The following is a 25,941-nucleotide window of genomic DNA, read 5'->3' as shown; positions in this document are numbered from 1 at the left end:
ACCGAATATATTCATATGTGTTATGTATGAATTTAAGACAACATCGGCATATGTTCCTGTAAGCCATATGAATGTGTTTTTTTCTCAACATGAATACAAATAACTTCGGAGTAAAAATGTGTTTGAAGGGTTGTGCTACAGTAATTGTGTGCGCATATTTGAACACTGTGTTATGTCGCCATACACCAAACGATCATTAACCAACAGTGAAATCGATAAGACTCAAGACAAACTAGCTATAATTTGTTTTGCTTAACCTTGTAGAAGCTAAGTGGTTGTGGGTAATTGCATGATGAATTAAATTAAGACTTGGTTATACGTACGACTCGTGGTACACTAACGTCTTACATTCTGGAGTTCTGTGGAAATCAATGATACTATGTTGACATGCACTGTTTAAAAAATTGCTATATACTGATTTCTTGTACTATTTATTCTTCCCCCCTTGTTATCATCACCAACCACGTAGACGGTAACAGTCCAGATGTTAGTGTAGAATCTAATTCAGCGGGGATAATATTGAAGACATTATTATATAACAGTCACACGTCCATCGGTATAGAATTCTACGTCACTATGTATGATATCGTCATCACATACACGGTAACAGTCCAGATGTTAGTGTAGAATCTAATTCAGCGGGGATAATATTGAAGACATTATTATATAACAGTCACACGTCCATCGGTATAGAATTCTACGTCACTATGTATGATATCGACATCACATACACGGTAACAGTCCAGATGTTAGTGTAGAATCTAATTCAGCGGGGATAATATTGAAGACATTATTATATAACAGTCACACGTCCATCGGTATAGAATTCTACGTCACTATGTATGATATCGTCATCACATACACGGTAATTCAGCGGGGATAATATTGAAGACATTATTATATAACAGTCACACGTCCATCGGTATAGAATTCTACGTCACTATGTATGATATCGACATCACATACACGGTAACAGTCCAGATGTTAGTGTAGAATCTAATTCAGCGGGGATAATATTGAAGACATTATTATATAACAGTCACACGTCCATCGGTATAGACTTCTACGTCACTATGTATGATATCGTCATCACATACACGGTAACAGTCCAGATGTTAGTGTAGAGTCTAATTCAGCGGGTCTAATATTGAAGACATTATTATATAACAGTCACACGTCCATCGGTATAGACTTCTACGTCACTATGTATGATATCGTCATCACATACACGGTAACAGTCCAGATGTTAGTGTCTGAGATGCGTTTAGTTTCAATATGTAATTTCTTAATATTGCCGATGTCATGCGACTACTGTCGATGAAGTTTGATGGATACAGACGCTTTTTAGTGGGTGTGACTGTTAAAGTTTTTCTGGGCTTCATTTAAATTAAGGGAAATGCATGTCTAAGCACGACTACACGAAACGCACTGAATTAACATGACGAATCATCTGTCAAACTAAACACAAATCACGCATTGCTTGTAAACTTCTTCCCCGTAATTTATTTCAATTTGAGCAAAAAGTATTCCCCCATACAACTCAACGGTCGAGCGTCAAGACTAATTACTTCACAAAGTACAAACTAGCAAAAACAGTCAACACTGGGAATCTGGGAATCGATTCATCAAACTACGAATTAATCATGAAGAAAGATTAAATTAAATTAATCTTAACTGCAACTTACTCGCCGGAGGATACGTGCATGTTCTACTATCTGAAAGCCCATATTCCTCTCTCATTTAAAAACCTGTAACCCTTTGTTTCTCTCTAATAATTTTTATCATCGCAAAAAATGTTGATAAGTTCATTGCAAAATCTCATGAATTTAGTGGTTGGTGGCGTATAGTAGGTCTTTTATTATAGATCACTCGTGCAGCACATTCAATGTATATTGGAAATTATTTCCGGCGATCTGATACAATATTTAAGACAAATAGCAACAACATGAAGACATAACATTGGACGATAACATTAAAGATGGTTGGACTCGCTCTAAGTGTTAGTTTACCAACATTGCGCATTTTCTCTTGTTATACAGTTTTAATTCCACAGAACACACCTCATCGTTGGTTTAATTCTCGAGAATATGTAAACATATACGTGTATGTTTCGTAATGTTAAAACGAGTTTAATTGAAAGAACATGTCTGTTATTGATGTAATGTTCCACATGGACACAATCCATAGAAACATGAAAAATTTACTCCCGTTTATTGCTCTTTTATGTAATCTGGACTTGATTCGCCACGAAGGTAGCCTTTATAGCCACTTTCAAACCATTTAGACCTTGCAAATGCGACCGCTGAAACTTCTTTCTCGAAAGACATCGTAAACAATTTAAACTTGTAAGGCTTCCAGCATTACTTCATGGGTTGAAATACTCCCATTAGTTGTTTTAATCTGTTTCCATTTGCCTCTAAGTAAGAATACGTGCAGGTTAACTGCCGTTGATTAACTTGACCACAATATTGGGAGTATACAGAAATATCCTGATACATATAAACGATCAGTTCTCATAATTGGAGGATATTTCAAATGGACCTTCGTTTTGCATGTCACCTTGCTATTGCGTGTTATATTATCTCATCTCCTTAACATATCATGTACACAGGGAGATGAGATATTGTACTTCACCCCATATCAGAAATGTTAGGAAGTGTGTGAGTGAGTGTGTGTGAGAGACGTGTATGTGACCGTAATTCCCATCAAGTTCAAATTTGGTGGGTAGGTGCCTGACCATGTAAACTCGGGCCTGCGTGGTTGATGACGTAGTAGATCAAAGGTTAGAGGTCAAAGGTCATGAAACACACTTTTTTAATAATAAGAATAATTTTGAGGATTTATGAAGCGCAGACGTATCCACCGATAACGGTGCTCAAGGCGCACCACAACATGACCGTGCTCAATGATATACCATTCAAATATAAAGACAATCCCACCACATGGCAGCAGCTGAACAGTGCCAAACTGCCAATTTAGTTTATCTCTGCAGGTGCCCGTTTATACACATGGGTGAATAGAGGCAATGGAAATAAAGTGCCTTTGTCCAAAGGACACAACGTAATGATCTGTCCGATCAAGTTCAAACTAGCTGTGTGAACAAATGACATACTATTAGCAAAATTAGGATGCCAAGAGTAAAGTACTATGGAGGGGATAAAGATCTGCAGCTCCATGGAGTGCCCTCTGGTTTTACTATAGTCATTAACAATAGTGCTCACCACATGTATACTGTGTTTCTTCCCCTGATAAAACTACCTTGGTATATTCTTACCCCTATGATCTGGTTCTTTCAAACTATTTACATGGAGTATTTAACAATTATGCGGCTTCAAAGATATATGCAAGTGAAGCCTACTGGTTAGTTGCTTACTAGAATGTTCGAATTTGTGAGAAAAGCATTTGTAACAATGTCGAAATGACAACCTTTATCAGTGCATAGTTGTAAATACCCCCCCCCCCCCCCCTCTCTCTATCGAAATAAGTGTGTGCCAATTACGGTTGCTTGCGTTTCAGGTAACACGAAGTGACGTCATCTGTCAGTTACGTAATGCATGATGCGTGGTTAGTTCAATGGTATTTGGTGCAACATTATAACTGATATCACATTTGTATTGCTGTCTAGGACAATCAGGCGAGGTGAATATACATTTCATGTAACAAAGTTCCTGTTTAGTGTGATTAATTTATCGTGAACTTGTGCTTCGTATTTGACACGCGCGACGCTTATATTTCCGAATATTTCTTTTCCCGTAGCCCCTATTATTTCCATTTTTGACGTTGAAAAATCCAGCCCCGTGGCAATATTGGACTCAATATCAATTAATCACGATTTTTTCCTTAGCTCTCGCTTTCAGCTTTAATCTTCTTTCAACCGGTTTCATTCATACTTGGAAATCAAAGTTTTTCGCCCAAACGTGATGAAAATTCTATCAGGAGGTCATTACCCCTCGTCCCCAAAAGACTATAATGGCTACGTCATCAGGTCACATGACCCAAGGCCCTTATTTTCGAGATACTCTGACATTAAAAGTGTAGACAAACAGATCACATGACGCCTAAGTGTTATTGAGGATCTTCGGAAATATTTTGACACTATATTGTCCCATTGGTGAAACTAAATCGGCATGATCTGATTAAAGTATATGTATTTATGTATTTATTGCTCTAACGCTCTATGTTGTTGAATACTATGTTACATTGACAGCAATGAATATTGCCTGCCGATTAAATAAGGAAAAAAATACAGTACTAGTACAAAGTACACCTGCACACATGCCATTGTCAGTTGTTTTAATATTCATAAAATACTTGTATTTATAGATGAACTAGAAACTAATTCCCGTTCTGGTAAAATTGTTACCCTGCAAGGCTGCTTTTTGAGTTTCATAACCAGATAAATAACCATACCTCACCCCCCCCCCCCCTCGACCAATGGTATCAGCCGCTATATTAGAAAACTTCGATAAGAATGTATGGTCATCTATCAGCTATCACATAAAAGTGTTTAGTGTTAGCAATGACTATAACTGTTGCTAAAGTTCTGTCAAAGTAGCTTGTAAAATTTCATCTACCTGCCCCTCCTAATTCATTTTTTTTTTTGCTGTAAGGTTACATGACATTGATTACAACATAAAATCAAAAACATGAGTCCCTTAAAATTTGGTCTTGGATCCATTTTCAGATATTTAATGTTGTTTGATAGTATTTTTGAGCACCAAAAAAAAAAAAACATTTTAGAGACGAATTCAAATTCAATGAAATGTAATAGAATGCCCAATTCCACAGTCTCATTTTGAGATATTTCTTGCTCTTTTTTACTACTTTAATTCTCCAGGGGGGCAACCCCCCCCCCCTCCCTTGCGGATGCCTAAGATGTGAAGTGTAACCTATTCGTCCTATCCTTCCTTTGTATTTATTGATGAGTGACACATATTTATTAAATGTTTTCTTCAACATTGTACTGAGCTTCATTTTCTCGCAAAACTCAAAAGACATAACGATTGAGTAGCCTATAGGGAGCATTGTCAGGAATTCCGTTGTATATACAAATGAATGATAAATGATCACACGTAGTATCTGTTTATCGGATTATTGAAAACTTTCGACGGCCTCACCCACAAAATGACAGGGTTACTAATTTTTGTATTTTCGCAAACTCTTAAATTACTTAGCTAACGGCCAGTTTTATAGACGGTATAGAATTAATTTCCTAACATTGTGTTTACAGATATTCATCACTATGGCAACGTAAAAGCAGCACCGGAACATAAGATTTATTTTACGTCGGGAGGGCCTCTACGTGGGGTTCACAATGTTGTCAACTGGTGTCAAATTTCCAGCAAATGAGCCAATCCGTTAATATTACGTTTACTGCATGTCATTATCCTTAAGGCAGAAGTCTATCAATCGTAACTGTGTTACACCTGTAAATTAACGAAGCAATTAGAAAGTAGATTTACAGGTATGGCATTTTCTTGGCTGTAGTTATGGTCACTGCTAAGAAAACTGAAGTTCTGACTGTGAATTTATTGGATGATTTCCTATTTCGCCATATAGACCTCTGTAGACCCGTGATTTGTTAATATTGTGTTAGCCATTTAATTGCTAATTAAATTATCGTTTTTCTAGTAAATTTTTTAATATTTGTGACAGGCCTGTGCTTATTACTCTCGCGTCAATATATTGTTAATACACATTGCATTTGCTGTTTACGGGATGTTAGAAGGACAATGACCTGAGCAATGGATGAGTGTATGGTGGATACTTGGAGAACAGGATTTGAACCAAATTTTTAACACAGGGCCTTGTCAAGGGTGTACTACTTAACATGGTCGCATATTCAAACACTTTTATCCTAGTGCAGACTAATTACGAGTATTTGAGGTTCCTATAGTATATCCAGTGCCATGAGTACTGTATGTGTCTTATTCGAGTACCGAGTACCAGGTACAGCATTTTAGGTTCCAACTAGGGAGTATATTATCTTTGAACCGAGTACGTGTTAAATACTTTTCGAGTACTTTTGTTAAAGTTCCTTAGTATCCTCATTTAAGCAGTTGAACAGAACGCTTCGGATGTGTTATATTTTAGGATCAGATTTATGATATGGAAACCCCTTTTCATATCATAAAGAAGGAGGCGATTGGTTATATTGGATCTACTGCTCCGCACTACTGCATTTCGTAATATGACTTATTAACAGAAATATCTTTTAAATATTTAATATAAAAAAAAAACTGTTAATGTCATTAGTCCTGATCAAGACATTGATTAATAGCCCCTCAAGATCAGAGAAACATTAATTACTAACTTTTCATCAATCCAACCAGGTTTAATAATGATGTAGCCTACTTGTTCAACCATTCATGGTTCTAATAAGGTTCGTCAGTGTATTATCATGCTTGAGTACGTCCGTACACATGGTGAAGCTAAAATCACCGTTATGGTATCAAACTCTAACAGCGTTTTGTCAATTGTCAATATAGTCAAGCAAAGGTAACGGTAGGTGAGTTCTTATGAAGCCCTTATTTTAATAGATGCCACAACTTATTCACACCTACCACCACACCACCCTCCATTCCAACAACGAAACATCCCAGCAACTAACAATGCAGTGATCCCCACATCACCCTCCATTCCAACACCAACCCACGAAACATCTTAGCAACTAACAATGCAGTGATCCCCAACATCACCTCCATTCCAACACCAACCCACGAAACATCTTAGCAACTAACAATGCAGTGATCCCCAACATCACCTCCATTCCAACACCAACCCACGAAACATCTTAACAACTAATAATACAGTGATTCCCCACATCACCCTCCATTCCAACACCAACCCACGAAACATCTTAGCAACTAATAATGCAGTGATCCCCCACATCATAACTGGCTGGTCTTTATCGTAATGACAAATACAGCTGATGAGCACTACATTCAAGCACAACCCCTAATTGCTGCAGCAACTGTTTTACCCGCCTGAAACAAGCCACTGCTTCTACTTGCGTAGTGCGTTAAATGGAAATCAAACGCAGACATCGAATCAAAAATATATAAGGTTATCACTGTGTAGTGGTCGCTTGTCGGAGCAGTATCCCGGAAGTATCGTTGTCCAGGAACTTATGTAACCTACACAGTTTTAGGACACTACATGCCCTTGAACTAAAAAGAAAGAACCTGTGCTAGAAAATTCATGTCCGTCTGTAAGTAACATACAAAATTGGATCTATTATGGAGGTTTCGTATACGTTTTTTTTCGGAGACTTGTCGGGTTCAAGTCGGTGCCATCAGCACAGTTCTAGGACACATATTTGACCATGAATGGCATATCCGGCGATTCCTCCTAAAAAACCCTTTACCGTGGTGTATCACTGCTAAACTATAAATGGTCATGTCGTGCCCTTTTATATAACTGACTGATATTTACGTAGAGAAGTTTATGGCCATTTTCAACTGACACATGAAATATTCGATGGCCAAATAATTATGCAGTTCGTCTATTTAAATTCATTACTTCTTCACCACCTTGATAATTGATGATAATGAAATCTTCAAATTATGCTAAACTTGCTATATTTCATGCAAGAGTTGAGAGATGTTATCGTATTCAACCAGTAAAATGAAATCAGTGAAATTTCTACATTTTAAATATTCTTCATTTATATTACCACAAACCCTGATCGGGCAAAGCAGGTGTGACAAACAGGAAAATAAAATAAACATGAGAATTCAAAGTCACACCTGCCAAATGTGAACAGTTTCATTCCAAGTTCATCCTGAATGCTTGGACGCGCCCCAACTCAACGATGCAGAGGCTATACATATTAGATTAAAGAAGGACAAACGGAGCAAAGTAATATATCGTTCTAAGCGCAAGGGATCGCAATTTACAAAGGAGCACAAATAGCATTATTGTGATTTCAAGTGGCCATTACACGAAATATCAACGTCCAATCTTTTGGGGATCCATCTAAGCATGTTATCTCGAACATATATCACCATTCTGCCAGTTAAAAACTTGATTTTTCCAGTCGAAAATTCTCTTCTCTTCGGAGCTTGAAAATTTCGTTCGCCAGAACATTTTCCTTATCTCATAACGTCATGTGACGTCATGTTAGGAACCAGTTGCTGTCGCTGTTTCCTCCGAACACATATTCACGTACTTATACATACGACCAGTGTACATACTACACAAAAGAAATCGATAACAAGTCAGTGCGAACTCAAATCTAAATTTCCCGTTGAATGGCAGATCTAGAACCAAATGCGGCAACCGAAATTCAAAGTGAGCGCGGTTCTTCACCAGGCAGTGAAATTCGGCGAGAATTAGTGTGCCCTTTCTCATATTCGAAGCAGAGACTGAAGGCGATGATCATGCCCATATATTGAACCGAACGTTGAGGGTGGACCTGAGGTGTTACTGTTAGGCATAGAACCGTTTCAGTTCGAGCCTTTAAAGGAGCCGAAATTGAAGCTCTACAACATATCGAAGAAGAAAACCGTTCGGATCGATTGCAAGGAACATACAACATGGCAAGAAGTTTGTAACGCAGAAAAATATTTAAAAAATCCAGTCCATATTGTGCATGTGTCGTTGGAATTCGCGGAACTGGCCTAACCGAGCACTAGTGCTAGTATTAGCGTTTATAATATTAGCGTTTATTGAATAAACTTTGTTCAATTATTTAAGATTTTAACTACGTTATGTACATATTTGGCTTCGTGACTCTTTAAAATATATCGCTGTGAGATTTAAACACCCTTTGAAATATAAACTTTTAACTACTTAGTTTGACCCGTTCCTATCGCCCCCTCTCCCTCCCAAAAAAAAAAAATGGTTTTCCTGGAATACGAATAAGAAATATTATTGCCATAAATAACTGACCCAGCATATTCCAGAAATAAATTGGGGTACTGAGATTTTCACAAGAAGATGTAACCCCTTCTGAAGCTAACCTCATAGCTTATTACTACACAACAGGGCAATGAAGGGGTGTTAATTTAGATGATACAGCAAAAACTCTCCGTCTGTTGCGACTTCAGTGTAGAAACGCTAATAAGTGCTCGGCCGCGCTTCCTCCAAAGGATCGCCACTTGTCCCACTGGAGGTTTCCTGTTCCCCGATCATGCAGGCTTCGGAGTTTTTAATGTGGGTTACTTGCCAGGAAGAACGACTTGTTTATGTTTGTTTGTTTTCTTTCAGTAGAAAGGAGGAGGGATCGTTGTCTGCTTTCGTGAAGTGTTCGCTACATAAGGAGCTGCTAGGCCCAGTGAAATCGGCGCTGGTGTACCGCACTAACTTGGTAATAATCGCCGTGTTTTTTCGTTCTTCGGCCATCGATCATGCTTATTGCATGGGTTATAACATTACTGCAGCCCCCAACGGACCGGCATTTTTCTCGAATATTTTAAAACATGTTTTATAAAAACTTGAAATTTCTAACGATATGTTATAGCGTAATACAGTGGTTGTTTTCTCAGTGTAAATGTGCGTGTATGTGTGACGGTATGATCGTCGCGCATCCGGTACATGCCTGTGCTTTGCACTTGTGTTCCTAATATATTGTTTTGAAATCTCATTGTTCAGAGGTCTGTTTTCGGATGCGAATATTAAAACGTTAATATCTAATTAGTCCTTGAGGTTTTAAAGGTGATGAGAATAGTTTTGAACATAGATTTTCGCATAGATTCAGAGGAAAGTACTCTCGATTAGTTGAATTTTACATGTCATTACATGTGATTTTAAAAAGGTTTAATGAAATCACAATATCAACATCTCAACAACACATTATTTGGATTTTACGTAATGATACTTTGGTAAACATGGTTGCATCTTTATCTTAATTCTATATTTTATGACTGGCGAGCTGATGGTATGATCTATAGGCTATTATCTCATATCTTAAATTTGATGTTTTACATTTATTGTTCTGTGCCTCTACATCGTTTGATAACGGACACGCGTTGCGTTTACATTGAAATTAAGTTAGTTTTAAAAGTTGCAGAAAACCCTCGATGAAAGAAAACAATTCTCATGATCGATACCGAGCTGGAATAACTCTGTGGTTACGATTCCAAGGCAACTCGCCTGATTTATTAAATGACTGTCATATCTATCCAGGGGCGAATTCAGTGGGTGCGGGATGTATAGACCCCCACCCCCTTTCTTTGCAATCCACAAACAAAAATAAAGTAGTTATTAGCACGACCTTGTGGTGTACCTAATAATAGATTTAATTTATAGCTTTATAGCCTAAATATGCCTAAGACTGCACCAATTCTCGTCTTAAGTTTCGACTCACACATACCCCCACCCCCACCCCGCCTCCTTTTCCAAATCCTGGATCCAAAGCTCTGTAAAGTAAAATAATACTTTCCGTGATAAATTTAAAACATTAATGAACGGGATTTGGCAGCATAAAGTAATATATGGATCGTTTGGTGTGAGCTAGCAAATGTCAAAGGTTCCTCAAGTTCCTCCATTACTTTGGTAGCAGTGAAATATCAGCACTATACCACCACAGTAATTAACATTCTAATAACCTTGTATCTGATTTCATGATCGAGTACTAGCGCTTATTAAATTTCAAAGAATCTTCACCGAAGCTAGGAGTTTGATGAAATCGTCCAGTTTATTGCCGCCATTAGACCATTTCAAATATTATGAGCCTACTAATCATCCCTGCACCCGCAAATCCATATTGATATCCTTGTTTGTCAAAACAATGTTGCAATTCAGCAAGACACCTTCTATTCAGATTTAATGCCATCAATCTCTCTTTTGGGGGCGATTATCTATTAAGGATATTGAAGATGAAATACCATAAACTTTGTTATTCATTGTGAGTAATGGCATAATAAACGGTGACTAAGGCATGTCTTGATTATAGTATCGGATTATCGGTTATTAAGGCGTGCATGTAATAAAGTCACTCCATGGAACGGTAGGTATCACAAGATTTCAATACAGTTATAGGACACTTAAGACATGTTTAATACAGTAGGACACTTAAGACATCTTTAATACAGTAGGACACTTAAGACATGTTTAATACAGTCACCTACTTTACCGGTAAGTGACCATGGTACTTCTTTTATATACATTCATTGGATTATCGTCGCATTCCATGTTTATAATACAGTCACAACTCTATTATCGGCAAACACATGTATTTAATACAGTTACAGACCTATTATCGGCTAAGGCATGTGTTTAATACAGTCACCGCCCTATGATCGGTAAACTGTGGTATGAGCACAACACAGTTACTGCCTTATGATCGGTAAACTGTGGTATGAGAATAAATAGTCACTGCCATATGATCGGTAAGCCGTGTTATAAGAATAACACAGTCACTGCCCTATATCGGTAAACTGTGGTATGAGAATAAACAGTCACCGCCCTAGGATCGGTAAACTGTATTATGAGAATAAATAGTCACCACCCTAGGATCGGTAAGCCGTGGTATGAGAATAAATAGTCACCGCCATATGATCGGTAAAGTGTGCTATGAGAATAACACAGTCTCTGCCCTATAATCGGTAAACTGTATTATGAGAATAAATAGTCACCGCCCTAGGATCGGTAAAGTGTGGTATGAGAATAAATAGTCACCGCCCTATGATCGGTAAAGTGTGGTATGAGAATAAATAGTCACTGTCATATGATCGGTAAGCCGTGGTATGAGAATAACAAAGTCACTGCCTTATGATCGGTAAACTGTGGTATAAGAATAACATGTATTTAATACAGTCACCGTCCTATTATCGACTGCGGCATGTATTTAGTACAGTCACCGCCCTATGATCGGTAAACTGTGGTATGAGCGCAATACAGTCACTGCCTTATGATCGGTAAACTGTGGTATGAGAATAAATAGTCACTCCCCTATTGTCGGTTAACTATAAGGCATCTAACACAGTCACCACCCTGTTATTGGACAAGGCAGGTATTTAAAACAGTTAATTAGTTCATATAAGACTTTTGCCATGCATGTAGTTTACTAATGCATGCTGTGAATATAGTTGCCGGAGGAAGTTCGTGTGCCACGAACAAAACTTGAATCAGCTGGATTCATTCACTTTGCCCAAAGTGAGAATGAAGATTATGTGCTTTATTGCAACCCAGCGTGAAAACTCAAATGCAAGATGATAGGCAAGATCGCATTATAGAATTTAAAGAGTAATATCAAGAATCTTGGATGTACCGGTGATTATGAAATATCTAAGCCGCCATTAACATTTTTCTTTTAAGTTTAATTATGTATCCCAGCTCAACCTACATATGTCAACCTTTATCGTCCCCTTCAGTGCTGGCAAGATACATTACAATAATATTTCCACAGGTCTTGATCCTTTTTACCTTTCGAGATAATTTGAATATTATATGCATGATTTTTACCAGAAGTGATCGTGAGATAAACAATTGTAATGTCATCGATGTCCAGTTAAACAAAAAAACTTCCTTTTTCTCTCCAGGATTTGCATCCATTTTCTAAAGGTGAATATACACCCATGTTCATTGGTATCGTGTAAGGTTATCATTCCCGTAGAGAGATATGGAGGCATGTCCAATTAGGTCACTCTCAAAATAATAGAGTGAAAAAGAAAACAGAAGCAGTCTTTTTGCAGTGGTCATCTATATGACGTCATGCCTGCTTGGTTTAAGTTCCTACAAAATGTGACAACTTCAACTGTAATATAAATAAATGTATGGAGACGTCATGTAGAATTACATCAATTCCTATTCAAAACAAACTAACATATATTTGAACTGTCCATGTTATATATGAAACATAATGCAATCTCATAAATATAATAAAACACTTGTGAATATTTCATGAACGTTGGGTGTATTGATGTAGTCTCTTAGAAGAATGTTCGTAAAATGATAATGGAAACATGCCTCTCTACAATCAAGCTTGAGTAAACTATCCATGTAAGCATTACATTCTTGTATGTTCTGATTATACTGGTCTAGTGGTATAGTGAATCTGACAAGTATCTTCGTCGGGATTTCATGACGACATCCTTTTTTGGTACCATGGCAACATATAGGGGTTGCTTTTGTAACATCATCAAAGAACTAGTGGAATAAAAAAAATTGAGTTGGTATTAAGTTTGAAAATTCAGTTGACTTTCTATTAATTTGATGAGAAAAATCCATAACCAATTCTGCGAGCGAAGCCAAAGACGCAACAAGTCAGTGGCGGAGCTAGGGGTATTGGTTAGAGGGGGCGAGAATGGTCTGTAGGGGCGCTTTCGACACTATCTAAGCGGAGCGCCACCACAGGTTGGCACCGAGCGTAGAGAAATTTTTTGAGTCAAGATACTCCTTAGATCGCCGGAAATGACCCTTTCCGGGCCTTGCTAATTTGCAGATAAACGAAGAATAAATAGGTGTCATCGCCATTTGTGACAACTCTGAAGTTTATATGGGTGTTGATAGTGCATGCGCTTCACCACAAGACCGCCGTTAGAGCATTTTGTCAGAAAATTACACCAACAAAATGTGACAAATGTCAATAAGTAGATGAGAGCGCAATAATAAAGTCAATAATCGCGAATAAGTAAAAAGCTGAAAAGGGCGCCAGCAGTCCATTTGAGTTTCGTCAGGGGGGCATTCGCCACCCCCCCCCCCCCCTGACTGTATGGATGCTCCGCCACTGCAACAAGTGGCTTCAAAAGCAAAATATAAACACGGTAGTTCAAGATACAGTATTCACCATTGCACTGAAATCCTTAATTATGGAATCGAAAGGACTTGAAAGGTTGCATACACTTAGCTCCTGTACATGGTATGTTTTAGAAACCTCAAATGGTGACGAAATTACCCAAAGTTATTTTGAAGTTTCGAAGCTATATTTGTTTCAACCTTCCTATTGATTTCGCAAGGAAGCGACATACCTTCAATAAGGCATTAAAACAAATCTATGTATATCAGGCCGATCAGACGGTTCGGTCATCCAGTTACGTCTTGAATGAGTGCAGAGCTATCCCATCACAAGTGTAACCATGACAACTTTGCATGGAATAATAAAACCGTCTTCCCGTCCCGTAAAACCATGAGCTTCCAGAAGTATTTAGGTTTAAAATTATCGGAAGTATCGTCATTCACTGAAGTTGACTGTCATTAACTGAAGCATTCATGGCTATGATATGACGATGGAACGGTAATGTCAACCTTATAATTTTCTTTCTTGATTCAGGGATAGAACATTATAACAATGTCCTTGAATGTACTCTATAACACTCTTAATTATGTATAAGGTACAGTTCACTCATATAATGCAAAAGCTTACATTAAAAAATAATTGGTAAAACCAACAGGGCTAGTATCTACATTTATCGACGTCAAATTTCAGGAAGGTCTCTTCAGTTGATGAGAATAAACAGAATAAACATTTCAATTGCTGAAAGTAACAATAAACCATATATCTTGGAGTCTTTATATCTATATTTCATTTCCTATCCTTTCACATTTATAATCAGAAAATTCAACTAGTGTTATAATTCCAAAAATTATATAGGTCTGTGTGTTAGTGTGTCAATGTATGATCCAACTCTCGTTAATGCAATTCCTTATACCTTTATTAGGAGACATAGCGTTGCCCACTGGGGATTAAATTGTTCCCAATAGGTGTCATAACCATGACCCTATACACACTGGACCCAATACACACTGGACCCTATGGACCTAGTCAATCTAAACTGGGCCGACTTATATAGTGTCTTCTTTGCGTACTTCACGGTTATTATGTTCCTAATAAGGATATTAAATTAACAGTTGATTTGTATCAGCCATATGCCCAAAGTATTATCGCCTGTCTTTTTGTCTCACATGGGCGAATACTCATATGGTGTAGGGATTCATTTGCCGAAATAAGCTTTTGATTGATAATGCATAAAACCCACGCCTGCTGCGCGGAGTGAGTTAATGAATAGTGAAACGTTATATACCTTGATACACTCAAATGAAATATACAATTGAAAAGTGCTCTAATTTTCTCAAAAAATCAAATTTCGGTAAAAAAGTGAAGCATATCCTTCAAATTCCCTGGTGATGAGATGAACCGCAGCATATATGTTACCTGTGTGACTATTGGAAGGGTCATCTACAAAGGTAAGAGATAGAAATGGTCTCGCTTTAGACGCGTCAACCCGAGCCATATGGCCGAGATCGTTGATTTAGTTACAGAAATAGAAAACCGAACTTTAGCAGTTACAGAAGAGAGGGTGGTAGTAAAAAGGTGTTTGCATTTAACTCCTTTCTTGCATCGGAAACCATTACCCATCCCATGATGCAATTCGGAAAATACAATTATTCTGCGATGATCTAGTTCACTATAACTTTCCCCATACAAGTCAACAACATACGTTGTTCATGGCGTGTTCATATAAACAAGAAATTTGTAACTGCATTTGTATTTTATAATAATACTACTAAAAATATAAATTTACACCCGTTTTTTGTGGTATAAATGAAGTACAATTTTTTTTTTGAATTATGTATACCTTTGTTTGGCTCTATGGCAAATATGTAAGTTCCTATTGCCTAAACTAACTCTACTTTGTCATAAGCTGCTTAACATCTTTACATTTAATGCCTAGTATATGTACTCAAAATACTAGCAAAGTTAGAAATACAACCTAATAACAAACATAAAAAGTCATCACTAGTTGATCATTTTTTGCACCAGGTAAATCATTTCATATCGATCAAGCTATAAAGTGCTTGAATTCAACTGTATTTGTTTTTACATTTAGCTATTATCGATACCGTACATACTGTAATAATATTCCACCTGTTGCAATGATACTGTCGAATATTGCAGTTCTAGTTACTATTAATGTCTGATTTCATTAGAGTTCATTGTGCAGTACGCTTGACCAAATGCATTTAGCCTATTGCTTGACGTTTGGAAGGTTTGGCTATCGTCACATACGTATATCCATAAACTACTTATAAAGTAATTGAAAATGTAATAAAATTGTCCAAGAGGCGTGAAGGCGGTGTAAATCAATTTAACAGTTGGAATTGTTCTAGTAAAGATATTACTTCTACCACAAGCAATATGTAAGGGACCGTCTACGCCATGCATTCTGTTATGGTTTAATGGAACTATTACAGCTAACAAATGTTTCGGACATGAATTTAGAAAGGGAAATTTCATTTCATATTAATATCAGTCTGAAGTTTTCTGGATTTTAAAATATCAATACAATATAAAACGAACAATATTAGTGTCTGACATTTGTATATACTTTATGGGAAGTCCATGGTAGTACAGCAATACTCTCTATTATCAACAAAAAATTGTGGTTACTTACTACCGAGTATTACTCAAGATTGGACTTTATCAAATAAAGGCAGCCTCGTATTTGTTTATGTAAATGTTACTGAGCAAGTGTTTAATATTTCCATTCGGTTCTCAGTACGGTATTTCATCATCTCAATGTAAGTTTTAAGAAAGTAAAAGACAAATTAGACATTTTCCGAACGTTTGACTCGTCTTATTTAAGAGAGAGAATATTTAAACTCATGGAATTTTATGTATTGAATAACAAGTTATAAGTTTGAACTCAAGAGCTGATAGCAGAAAAATCTTAATTTTGGACTTCCAGTTTATCGGCTGTGGTCTGATAAGACTGGTTTCTAAAAAACATCAATCAATAATATATATATATATATATATATATATATATATATATATATATATATATATATATATATATATATATATATATATATATATATATATATATATATATATGAGAAAAACTGGGTGTGTTACTTATCTATAAAGATATTATTGTTTTTGCACATACCTTCAAGGTTGTAGGTTCTCTTCCAGTCAAGCCCTTCGGCGGGACTCTCGTCGCTAAACCGTTTGCCAAAGTAATCTCCAGATAGATACGTCTGGGGAATGTTTCTTGTTTCTCGTATAGATGCAGCCGAGGATCTTTTTCCGAACATTCCGGTATACCATCCGTTCATTTTCCTTGACCCTTCCCTTCTTGCGTTGCCTCTTTTCTCATACTCGATTTTATTCTCCTTCAGTCTTTCCAGTGCTTCCAGTTCATCCAAAAAATCAAGGAAGTCAGTGGGGCTCATAAGTTCATCTTCGTCATCAACTCCTTGAAATTCGTTCTCGTCGAAACGCTTTTTGAAAATTCTGCGAAGTCGACCGGTGTTTCGAAGCTTTTCTATGGAGAGGCGCCTCCGTTTAGCCAGCGGACTTTCGCCGTCGATTCCGTCAGCAAGGACGCATATTACTGATGATAGTACAACGACAGCAATCAGCGAAATAGATATGTAATACAAATTGGCCATTTCGTGGCAATGCCTTTTCTAGTTGTTCCTTTAGCCTCTTTACAATAACTAAATTTTGTTAGTAAAGTTTCAACAAACCAAAAAACCGAATACTTGTTCTAACTTCACAATGAAATATGGATTACTTTCGATTCAAATCTGACTTCTCTGAGTTGCTTCCCTGACATTTGTTTCTCAATAACTGCTGCGTTTCACTCGATCAGAATTTTATACCTGTTAATAGCGGATTTTCATTTGCTCTTTCCCCAATTTTTTCTCCCACGTATTACGAACGATCTCAAAGCATCGAATAGCCAATCCCACCAGGACGAACCTATTCGCACATGCGCATTGTCTCATTCACTATATACTCCAACTTTTTCACACAAGTAGCTAACTGCTGTTTGATTGGCTACGACAAAATGAGGATAACGCATGCGTTGATTTTGAGGATCTGCTGCAGCCTGAGCTTATAGATATTGTGATCGAGGTTTTCTTACGTGCTATTAATAATTATTGTTTAATACTGCATAAGAGGTATACTACTGTGTTACTTATAGTGTTAATGTGCTGTCAGAACCTTATTATTATCGTGCAGATGTGAAATTTTAATGTTTGGTGAAATTTAATCTTTTATAGGTGTAACTGGCACCGGCAGTGTAAATGCCGCCACTGCATATCTACCCGTGATATTGGGCTTAACACGTCTAGAATGTTTTACAGGAAGCTGGAAATTCGACCAAGCCTTTAACTAAAATCACATATGGAACCTGAAGATTTTGAAAACTATGAGCATAATAAAATGACAGAGCACCTATTATCAAACAACATATCAGACCGCCCTCAAAATCAGTGATTTGCTTCCTTCATTAGCTGAAAAAGAGTTGATTAGTTGAGCTAATGAGTAGCATCGTGATGAATGAGAGTAATGTATTGAAACGTATCAAGAATTCAAAACTTAGTGGTACCCAGTACTGAAGCATCCTTCCTATAGCATTGATAAAATAGTCATAAAGTTACATAGACAAGATGCAATCATTCACAATTGCCGAGCGATCGAACCAATCTAGATTTAAGGAAAGGTATAAGTTTAAACGTGCTATTGACAACTTTCGATTTAACATCACTACATATCACATATTTACAAATATATATATATATATAGGCTATATATGCACGTGTGTTGGTGCGAAATAAATGAAAAGACCCTGTATAAAACACCCCTACGCCACATTGAGCATTTGTTTGTAAAGCGTGCCGTATATCGTTATGTGGCTTATCCATCGGAAAGTGAGCGATGGACAGCGTGAATCAATACGTGTTTTAACCATGGATCACGTGATACGTGATATTTCTTATAGGAATTCACCTTACAATATTTGAAGCTATTGACTTATACTCTGTATATAGACAAAATAACATATAGCTAACAATATAGGATATATACAAGCAGATGAATAGATATATATAGTGAACATTAAATATGAGGCAAACTATAACATTATCTAACAAAAGACAAGTAATATATTCTTTCATGATATAGTACTAAAAGTTGTTAATACAATTGTGGCAATCAAGCAGACTTAAATTGATAGTTGTGACCACTAACGAACCTTGGACGAAGGAATAAAACTAATGAGCTCCATGTGTGAGTGTCCAATCATGGTTAATTACTTGAACAGGTTGAGGCTTAACTGGTTGAGACTACAACACTTGATAAGGAAAGTATTACTCATATTAATTATTAATATATTGGTACCAGCTTTGTTCCTATTTTCTATGCTCTGGTTAGGACAGTCATTTTTCATGATCAAAAGAGCAGATTATTTTTAGATTTGCTCCTAATTTGCCAATTAGATTTTCAGCGGAAAGAAGCACAGCTTCCCCGAATATAATTATGCTCATAACGGAGTTTACTTGTACAGTTATATTCATTTTATTACATCCTGACGAGTATTGATATTAGGGGCCTATATGTATACACACATACATACGGCGTATATGCACACGCACAATTTATAGGCGAAGATAGGAATCGCACACCAGACCTTCTTGTCACATAACTAAGTCCGTACCATAGTGATTGTACTGGAGAGTGAATGCGGATTGATTGCGGTTATATCAATATGTCATATGGTTATATATATATGGTTATATATATGGTTATATATATGGTTATATATATATGGTTATATATATATATGGTTATATATATATATATATATATATATATATATATATATATATATATATATATATAAATATATAGGCTATAGTCATATTACACAGATATTAATACTGATGTACAGATATATAGATAGATGGATGGATGGAGGACAGACGGACGGACGGTTGGACGGATGGATGGATGGATTGATGATTGGATGGATGGATGGATGGATGAATGGATGGATGGATGGATGGGTGGGTGGGTGGGTGGATGGATGGATGGGTGGGTGGGTGGATGGATGGATGGATGGAGGGAGGGTGGGCGGACGGACGGACGGACGGACGGACGGACGGACGGACGGACGGACGGACGGACGGACGGACGGACGGACGGACGGACGGACGGACGGACGGACGGACGGACGGACGGACGGACGGACGGACGGACGGACGGACGGACGGACGGACGGACGGACGGACGGACGGATGAATGGATGGATGGATGGATCCAGCTCAACACTTTCTGTTTTTGAACCTTGCTATTTGGAACCTACCGGTGCGCTCCAAATTATATTGACCATAGACTTGAAGGATATCAAATAATATCCTTTCATAGAACGTACGAAAAGGTTTCCCTTTTTCCCCTCTTAGATTTAATTTTATGTAACTCCATTGGAAGTTGGGCAGAATTTACGTTCCGCACATTTGTCAGACTTGCTACGTTTTCCAGTGATTTATAATTGATCTACTCACCAGACTGTTACGTTTTGTTGTAGCTGCATCATTATATATTGTTCTTATTCAGTTGCTAGGTAATATATGGCTATGATCTATTGTTCTTATTCATTTGCTAGGTAATATATGGCTATGATCTATTGTTCTTATTCAGTTGCTAGGTAATATATGGCTATGATCTATTGTTCTTATTCAGTTGCTAGGTAATATATGGCTATGATCTATTGTTCTTATTCAGTTGTTAGGTAATATATGGCTATGATCTATTGTTCTTATTCAGTTGTTAGGTAATATATGGCTATGATCTATTGTTCTTATTCAGTTGTTAGGTAATATATGGCTATGATCTATTGTTCTTATTTAGTTGCTAGGTAATATATGGCTATGATCTATTGTTCTTATTTAGTTGCTAGGTAATATATGGCTATGATCTATTGTTCTTATTTAGTTGCTAGGTAATATATGGCTATGATCAATTGTTCTTATTCAGTTGTTAGGTAATATATGGCTATGATCTATTGTTCTTATTTAGTTGCTAGGTAATATATGGCTATGATCAATTGTTCTTATTCAGTTGTTAGGTAATATATGGCTATGATCTATTGTTCTTATTCATTTGCTAGGTAATATATGGCTATGATCTATTGTTCTTATTCAGTTGCTAGGTAATATATGGCTATGATCTATTGTTCTTATTCAGTTGCTAGGTAATATATGGCTATGATCTATTGTTCTTATTCAGTTGTTAGGAAATATATGGCTATGATCTATTGTTCTTATTCAATTGTTAGGTAATATATGGCTATGATCTATTGTTCTTATTCAGTTGTTAGGTAATATATGGCTATGATCTATTGTTCTTATTTAGTTGCTAGGTAATATATGGCTATGATCTATTGTTCTTATTTAGTTGCTAGGTAATATATGGCTATGATCAATTGTTCTTATTCAGTTGTTAGGTAATATATGGCTATGATCTATTGTTCTTATTTAGTTGTTAGGTAATATATGGCTATGATCAATTGTTCTTATTCAGTTGTTAGGTAATATATGGCTATGATCTATTGTTCTTATTTATTTGCTAGGTAATATATGGCTATGATCAATTGTTCTTATTCAGTTGTTAGGAAATATATGGCTATGATCTATTGTTCTTATTTAGTTGCTAGGTAATATATGGCTATGATCAATTGTTCTTATTCAGTTGTTAGGTAATATATGGCTATGATCTACCGACGTATTTTCTTCTTCCTTTGTCTCCGTTGAATACAAAATCATGAATATGCAAATCGAAACAGAAAGTCGTCTCTGAGATAGAACTATTATATTTATCTTCCAATTTCCTTGAAATCAAATGCATACAATATGATAGGATACAGTACAAAGCAATCAACATAATTAAACCACTTTATCTGTTTATAATCCGTTTACCAAACAATGAGCCACACAAACTATTAGCTTAGAGACCTTCAGTGATATTTTCAGACATTGATCGTCATTTTTGCATTAAGTCCTGTTACAACACTGGTTGTGTAGACCCTTCCCGTGAACTATATAGTATTTGGAATATTCTTTATATTTCACGGGAAAGGTGTATGAAATGGATGTTTGCAAGAAACCCTATATGATAGTGACTTTACCCGAGTATTCATATTTTATCTGCTTCTTTGGAGATAGGCGTATAGTACAAAAAACGAAAACTTCAATAAGATTGATGCTTAAGTCTTCGTTTTCTATGCGTCACGCTAATTAAATTACAACTCGTAAAAAATTGGTCGACATTTTAATAGTTTCATATCATCAGAATTAATCAAATTTTCCATCACTACTTTATCCATCTGACATCCTGATGTAGGAACAACTGTATGAGAGTACGAGATTGCACTTTCATAAAGTGAACTTAAAGTGCAGAGAAAAGTGACTCAAAGATAAAGTGTCCAATCTATAGACGCAACTTGTCAACCTTTTCTCTACTTTCGACGGGGATCATATGATATGAATTCCCCTTTCTTTACTAGAATTCGACATACTGGTTCTTCGGCGGTGCCAATATTTAAACCTCTTGGTCTGCCCTACGAACATAATCATTATGTTTATGTTCATGACGGCTAAAGTTACCTCATCAGGTCAAGATTTATACTCTACTACTTTCGATATAAATGATCCTCTGATGAAGTCATTTCCGACTTACTATATCAAATATATCGCTCAAGTCGTAAATTATCTCCGACATTTACGTCAAGACAAGTTCTGTCAAGGCTTATTTGTTTTCAAGAGACGAACACATGACTGGAGGAAACCAATTGATATTGAACCAAAGTTAGAAATAATTCGCGACTTTATATTCCAAATCACGCTTACTATAATGTATAAATATTGTATATGGCCGGGGATGGATTATCACCAAAAATATATATCCAAATAATGACAGAGGATGTATTTGCCAGAAATCTCATGTATCTACTGAATTTCGTAATGCCGGAAATTAGAGAAAAGGTGCTGACAACACATGAATACATTCGCCAACCACTACAATTCATGCATTAACGAATATTGTGGCAAACGTTCACCCAAATCTGTAGGATGCCTTTGTGGAGTTATTAGAACTTTGATTTATGTAGATGTATTTGGTATTCAAAGGAGTAAGTTAGACGAGTAGAGATATTTGCCTGACGATGTCCCAGAACATCAATGTTATCTCCTGAACACGGTTATCATGACACTATGTTACGAAACTAGAACTATAAATCGTTGAACCACCAGGGATCCCAGTGTCAAGGGGCCCCGAGGGGTGGTTCTGTGAGCGAATCTGCACTACAGAATAAACCACTTCTATGCGCGGAATTCGCAGAGTTGGTAACACGAAATACCTTCCAGTTTTAGTGTAGCCTATACCGGCCACTGTTATTTTGTCGTTAGTGGGGTTTACATTTATGGCATTGTGGCAAGTGAAGTAAGGGTGAAGGGCCTCACCTCTCAATCTTGAAATGAAATTTAGCTATATATATATATATATATATATATATATATATATATATATATATATATATATATATATATATATATATATATATATATATATATATATATATATATATATATATATATATATATATATAGCGGGAGGCCCGTGGTTCGAATCCCGGTGGAGGCTGAAAGTTTTTTCACTGTTCTTGATTTTCCAACTCATTACGATTTTCATTTATATATATATATATATATATATATATATATATATATATATATATATATATATATATATATATATATATATATATATATATATACATATATATATATATAAGCTACGCCACTGCTCATAATAAATATTGCCATATCGTAACAACAGTTGTGTTTATATATAGTGCTACAACAAACTCTGTAATAGTAACAAGGATAGCTGTAAAGTGTAGCGTAACAATAATAATGTCCTAAACAATTAATGTGGTGCAGTAACCAACATTCATGCGAATAATATACACCCGAGAAACCAGACGATGATGATAATGATGATGACGATGATTATAATAATATAGAATAAGAATTAGGGGCGTTTTATCATAATACATTCTAGCTTTGAGTAAACTGTGCGAGATTTACCATGTTGAAATAGAATGGGAGGGTTATGTCAAACAAATTATATTTTAAACTAAATTAAGATCCTTCCGAGGGATTGTTCTGTTAAGGTTTTTTCTATCTAACAACATATGGATCCTTTCGAGGGATTGTTATGTTAAGGTGTGTTTCTATCTAATAACATATAGATCCTTCCAAGGGATTGTTCTGTTAATGTGTGTTTCTATTTAACTAAATATGGATCCTTCCAAGGGATTGTTCTGTTTAGGTGCGTTTCTATCTAACAACATTTGGATCCTTCCAAGGTATTGTTCTATTAATGTGTGTTTGTATTTAACTAAATATGGATCCTTCCAAGGGATTGTTCTGTTAAGGTGTGTTTGTATTTAACTAAATATGGATCCTTCCAAGGGATTGTTCTGTTAAGGTGTGTTTCTATTTAACTAAATATGGATCCTTCCAAGGGATTGTTCTGTTAAGGTGTGTGTTCTATTTAACTAAATATGGATCCTTCCGAAGGATTGTTATGTTAATGTGTGTTTGTATTTAACTAAATATAGATCCTTCCAAGGGATTGTTCTGTTAAGGTGTGTTTCTATTTAACTAAATATGGATCCTTCCAAGGGATTGTTCTGTTAAGGTGTGTGTTCTATTTAACTAAATATGGATCCTTCCGAAGGATTGTTATGTTAATGTGTGTTTGTATTTAACTAAATATAGATCCTTCCAAGGGATTGTTCTGTTAAGGTGTGTTTCTATTTAACTAAATATGGATCCTTCCAAGGGATTGTTCTGTTAAGGTGTGTGTTCTATTTAACTAAATATGGATCCTTCCGAAGGATTGTTATGTTAATGTGTGTTTCTATTTAACTAAATATAGATCCTTCCGTGGGATTGTTCTGTTAATGTGTGTTTGTATTTAACTAAATATATATCCTTCCGTGGGATTGTTCTGTTTAGGTGTGTTTGTATTAAACTAAATATGGATCCTTCCAAGGGATTGTTCTGTTAAGGTGTGTTTCTATTTAACTAAATATGGATCCCCCCGAAGGATTGTTATGTTAATGTGTGTTTGTATTTAACTAAATATAGATCCTTCCAAGGGATTGTTCTGTTAATGTGTGTTTGTATTTAACTAAATATGGATCCTTCCAAGGGATTGTTCTGTTAAGGTGTGTGTTCTATTTAACTAAATATGGATCCTTCCGAAGGATTGTTATGTTAATGTGTGTTTCTATTTAACTAAATATAGATCCTTCCAAGGGATTGTTCTGTTAATGTGTGTTTGTATTTAACTAAATATGGATCCTTCCAAGGGATTGTTCTGTTAATGTGTGTTTGTATTTAACTAAATATGGATCCTTCCAAGGTATTGTTCTGCGTGTGTTTGTATTTAACTAAATATGGATCCTTCCGAGGGATTGTTCTGCTAATGTGTGTTTGTATTTAACTAAATATGGATCCTTCCAAGGGATTGTTCTGTTTAGGTGTGTTTGTATTTAACTAAATATGGATCCTTCCGAAGGATTGTTCTGTTAAGGTGTGTTTCTATTTAACTAAATATGGATCCTTCCGAGGGATTGTACTGTTAAGGTGTGTTTCTATTTAACTAAATAAAGATCCTTCCGTGGGATTGTTCTGTTAATGTGTGTTTGTATTTAACTAAATATGGATCCTTCCAAGGGATTGTTCTGTTAAGGTGTGTTTCTATTTAACTAAATATGGATCCTTCCGAGGGATTGTACTGTTAAGGTGTGTTTCTATTTAACTAAATAAAGATCCTTCCGTGGGATTGTTCTGTTAATTCTGTGTTTCTATCGAACTAATTATGGATCCTTCCGAGCGATCGTTCTTCTGAAGTTGCTTAAGTTTTGTTGTCGTCTCTGTCGCTTTTTGGTGGCTAATATTTCGCATCAGTATCTCTTCATATTTTTTAAGTTTACAAATAGAGGAACCGAATTATAGCAATGAACGACCTCACCACGTATAGATGGTACGACTTCTACATTCACGCCAACTGAACTGCTCATAATATAGTAGCACCAATATGACGATATTCTTCCAATTCCCTTTGTCGGTCTGTAAATCAAATTCTACACGCATCAACAAGTTAATATTCCTGTTACTTGAAATGCGGTTTCT

At 36.2% G+C, this 25,941-nt stretch overlaps 1 protein-coding gene across 1 annotated transcript in view; it reads right to left on the bottom strand.

Annotated features, from left to right (window-relative positions):
* Positions 1 to 17,590, bottom strand: part of LOC139969390 (uncharacterized) — a 29,706-nt gene extending 12,116 nt beyond the window's left edge. Inside the window, exon 1 of the mRNA XM_071974305.1 lies at positions 16,836 to 17,590. Within this exon, the coding sequence (XP_071830406.1) occupies positions 16,836 to 17,340 (505 nt within the window). The 5' untranslated portion in view covers positions 17,341 to 17,590. The remainder of the gene's footprint in view (positions 1 to 16,835) is intronic.
* Positions 17,591 to 25,941: the final 8,351 nt, after the last annotated feature.

This window comes from Apostichopus japonicus, chromosome 7 (genome assembly GCF_037975245.1).
Source record: "Apostichopus japonicus isolate 1M-3 chromosome 7, ASM3797524v1, whole genome shotgun sequence".
In the NCBI taxonomy this organism is placed as follows: domain Eukaryota; kingdom Metazoa; phylum Echinodermata; class Holothuroidea; order Aspidochirotida; family Stichopodidae; genus Apostichopus; species Apostichopus japonicus.
The sequence above is the reverse complement of the archived record's forward strand: the minus strand, read 5'-3'. Positions and strand labels throughout refer to the sequence as shown.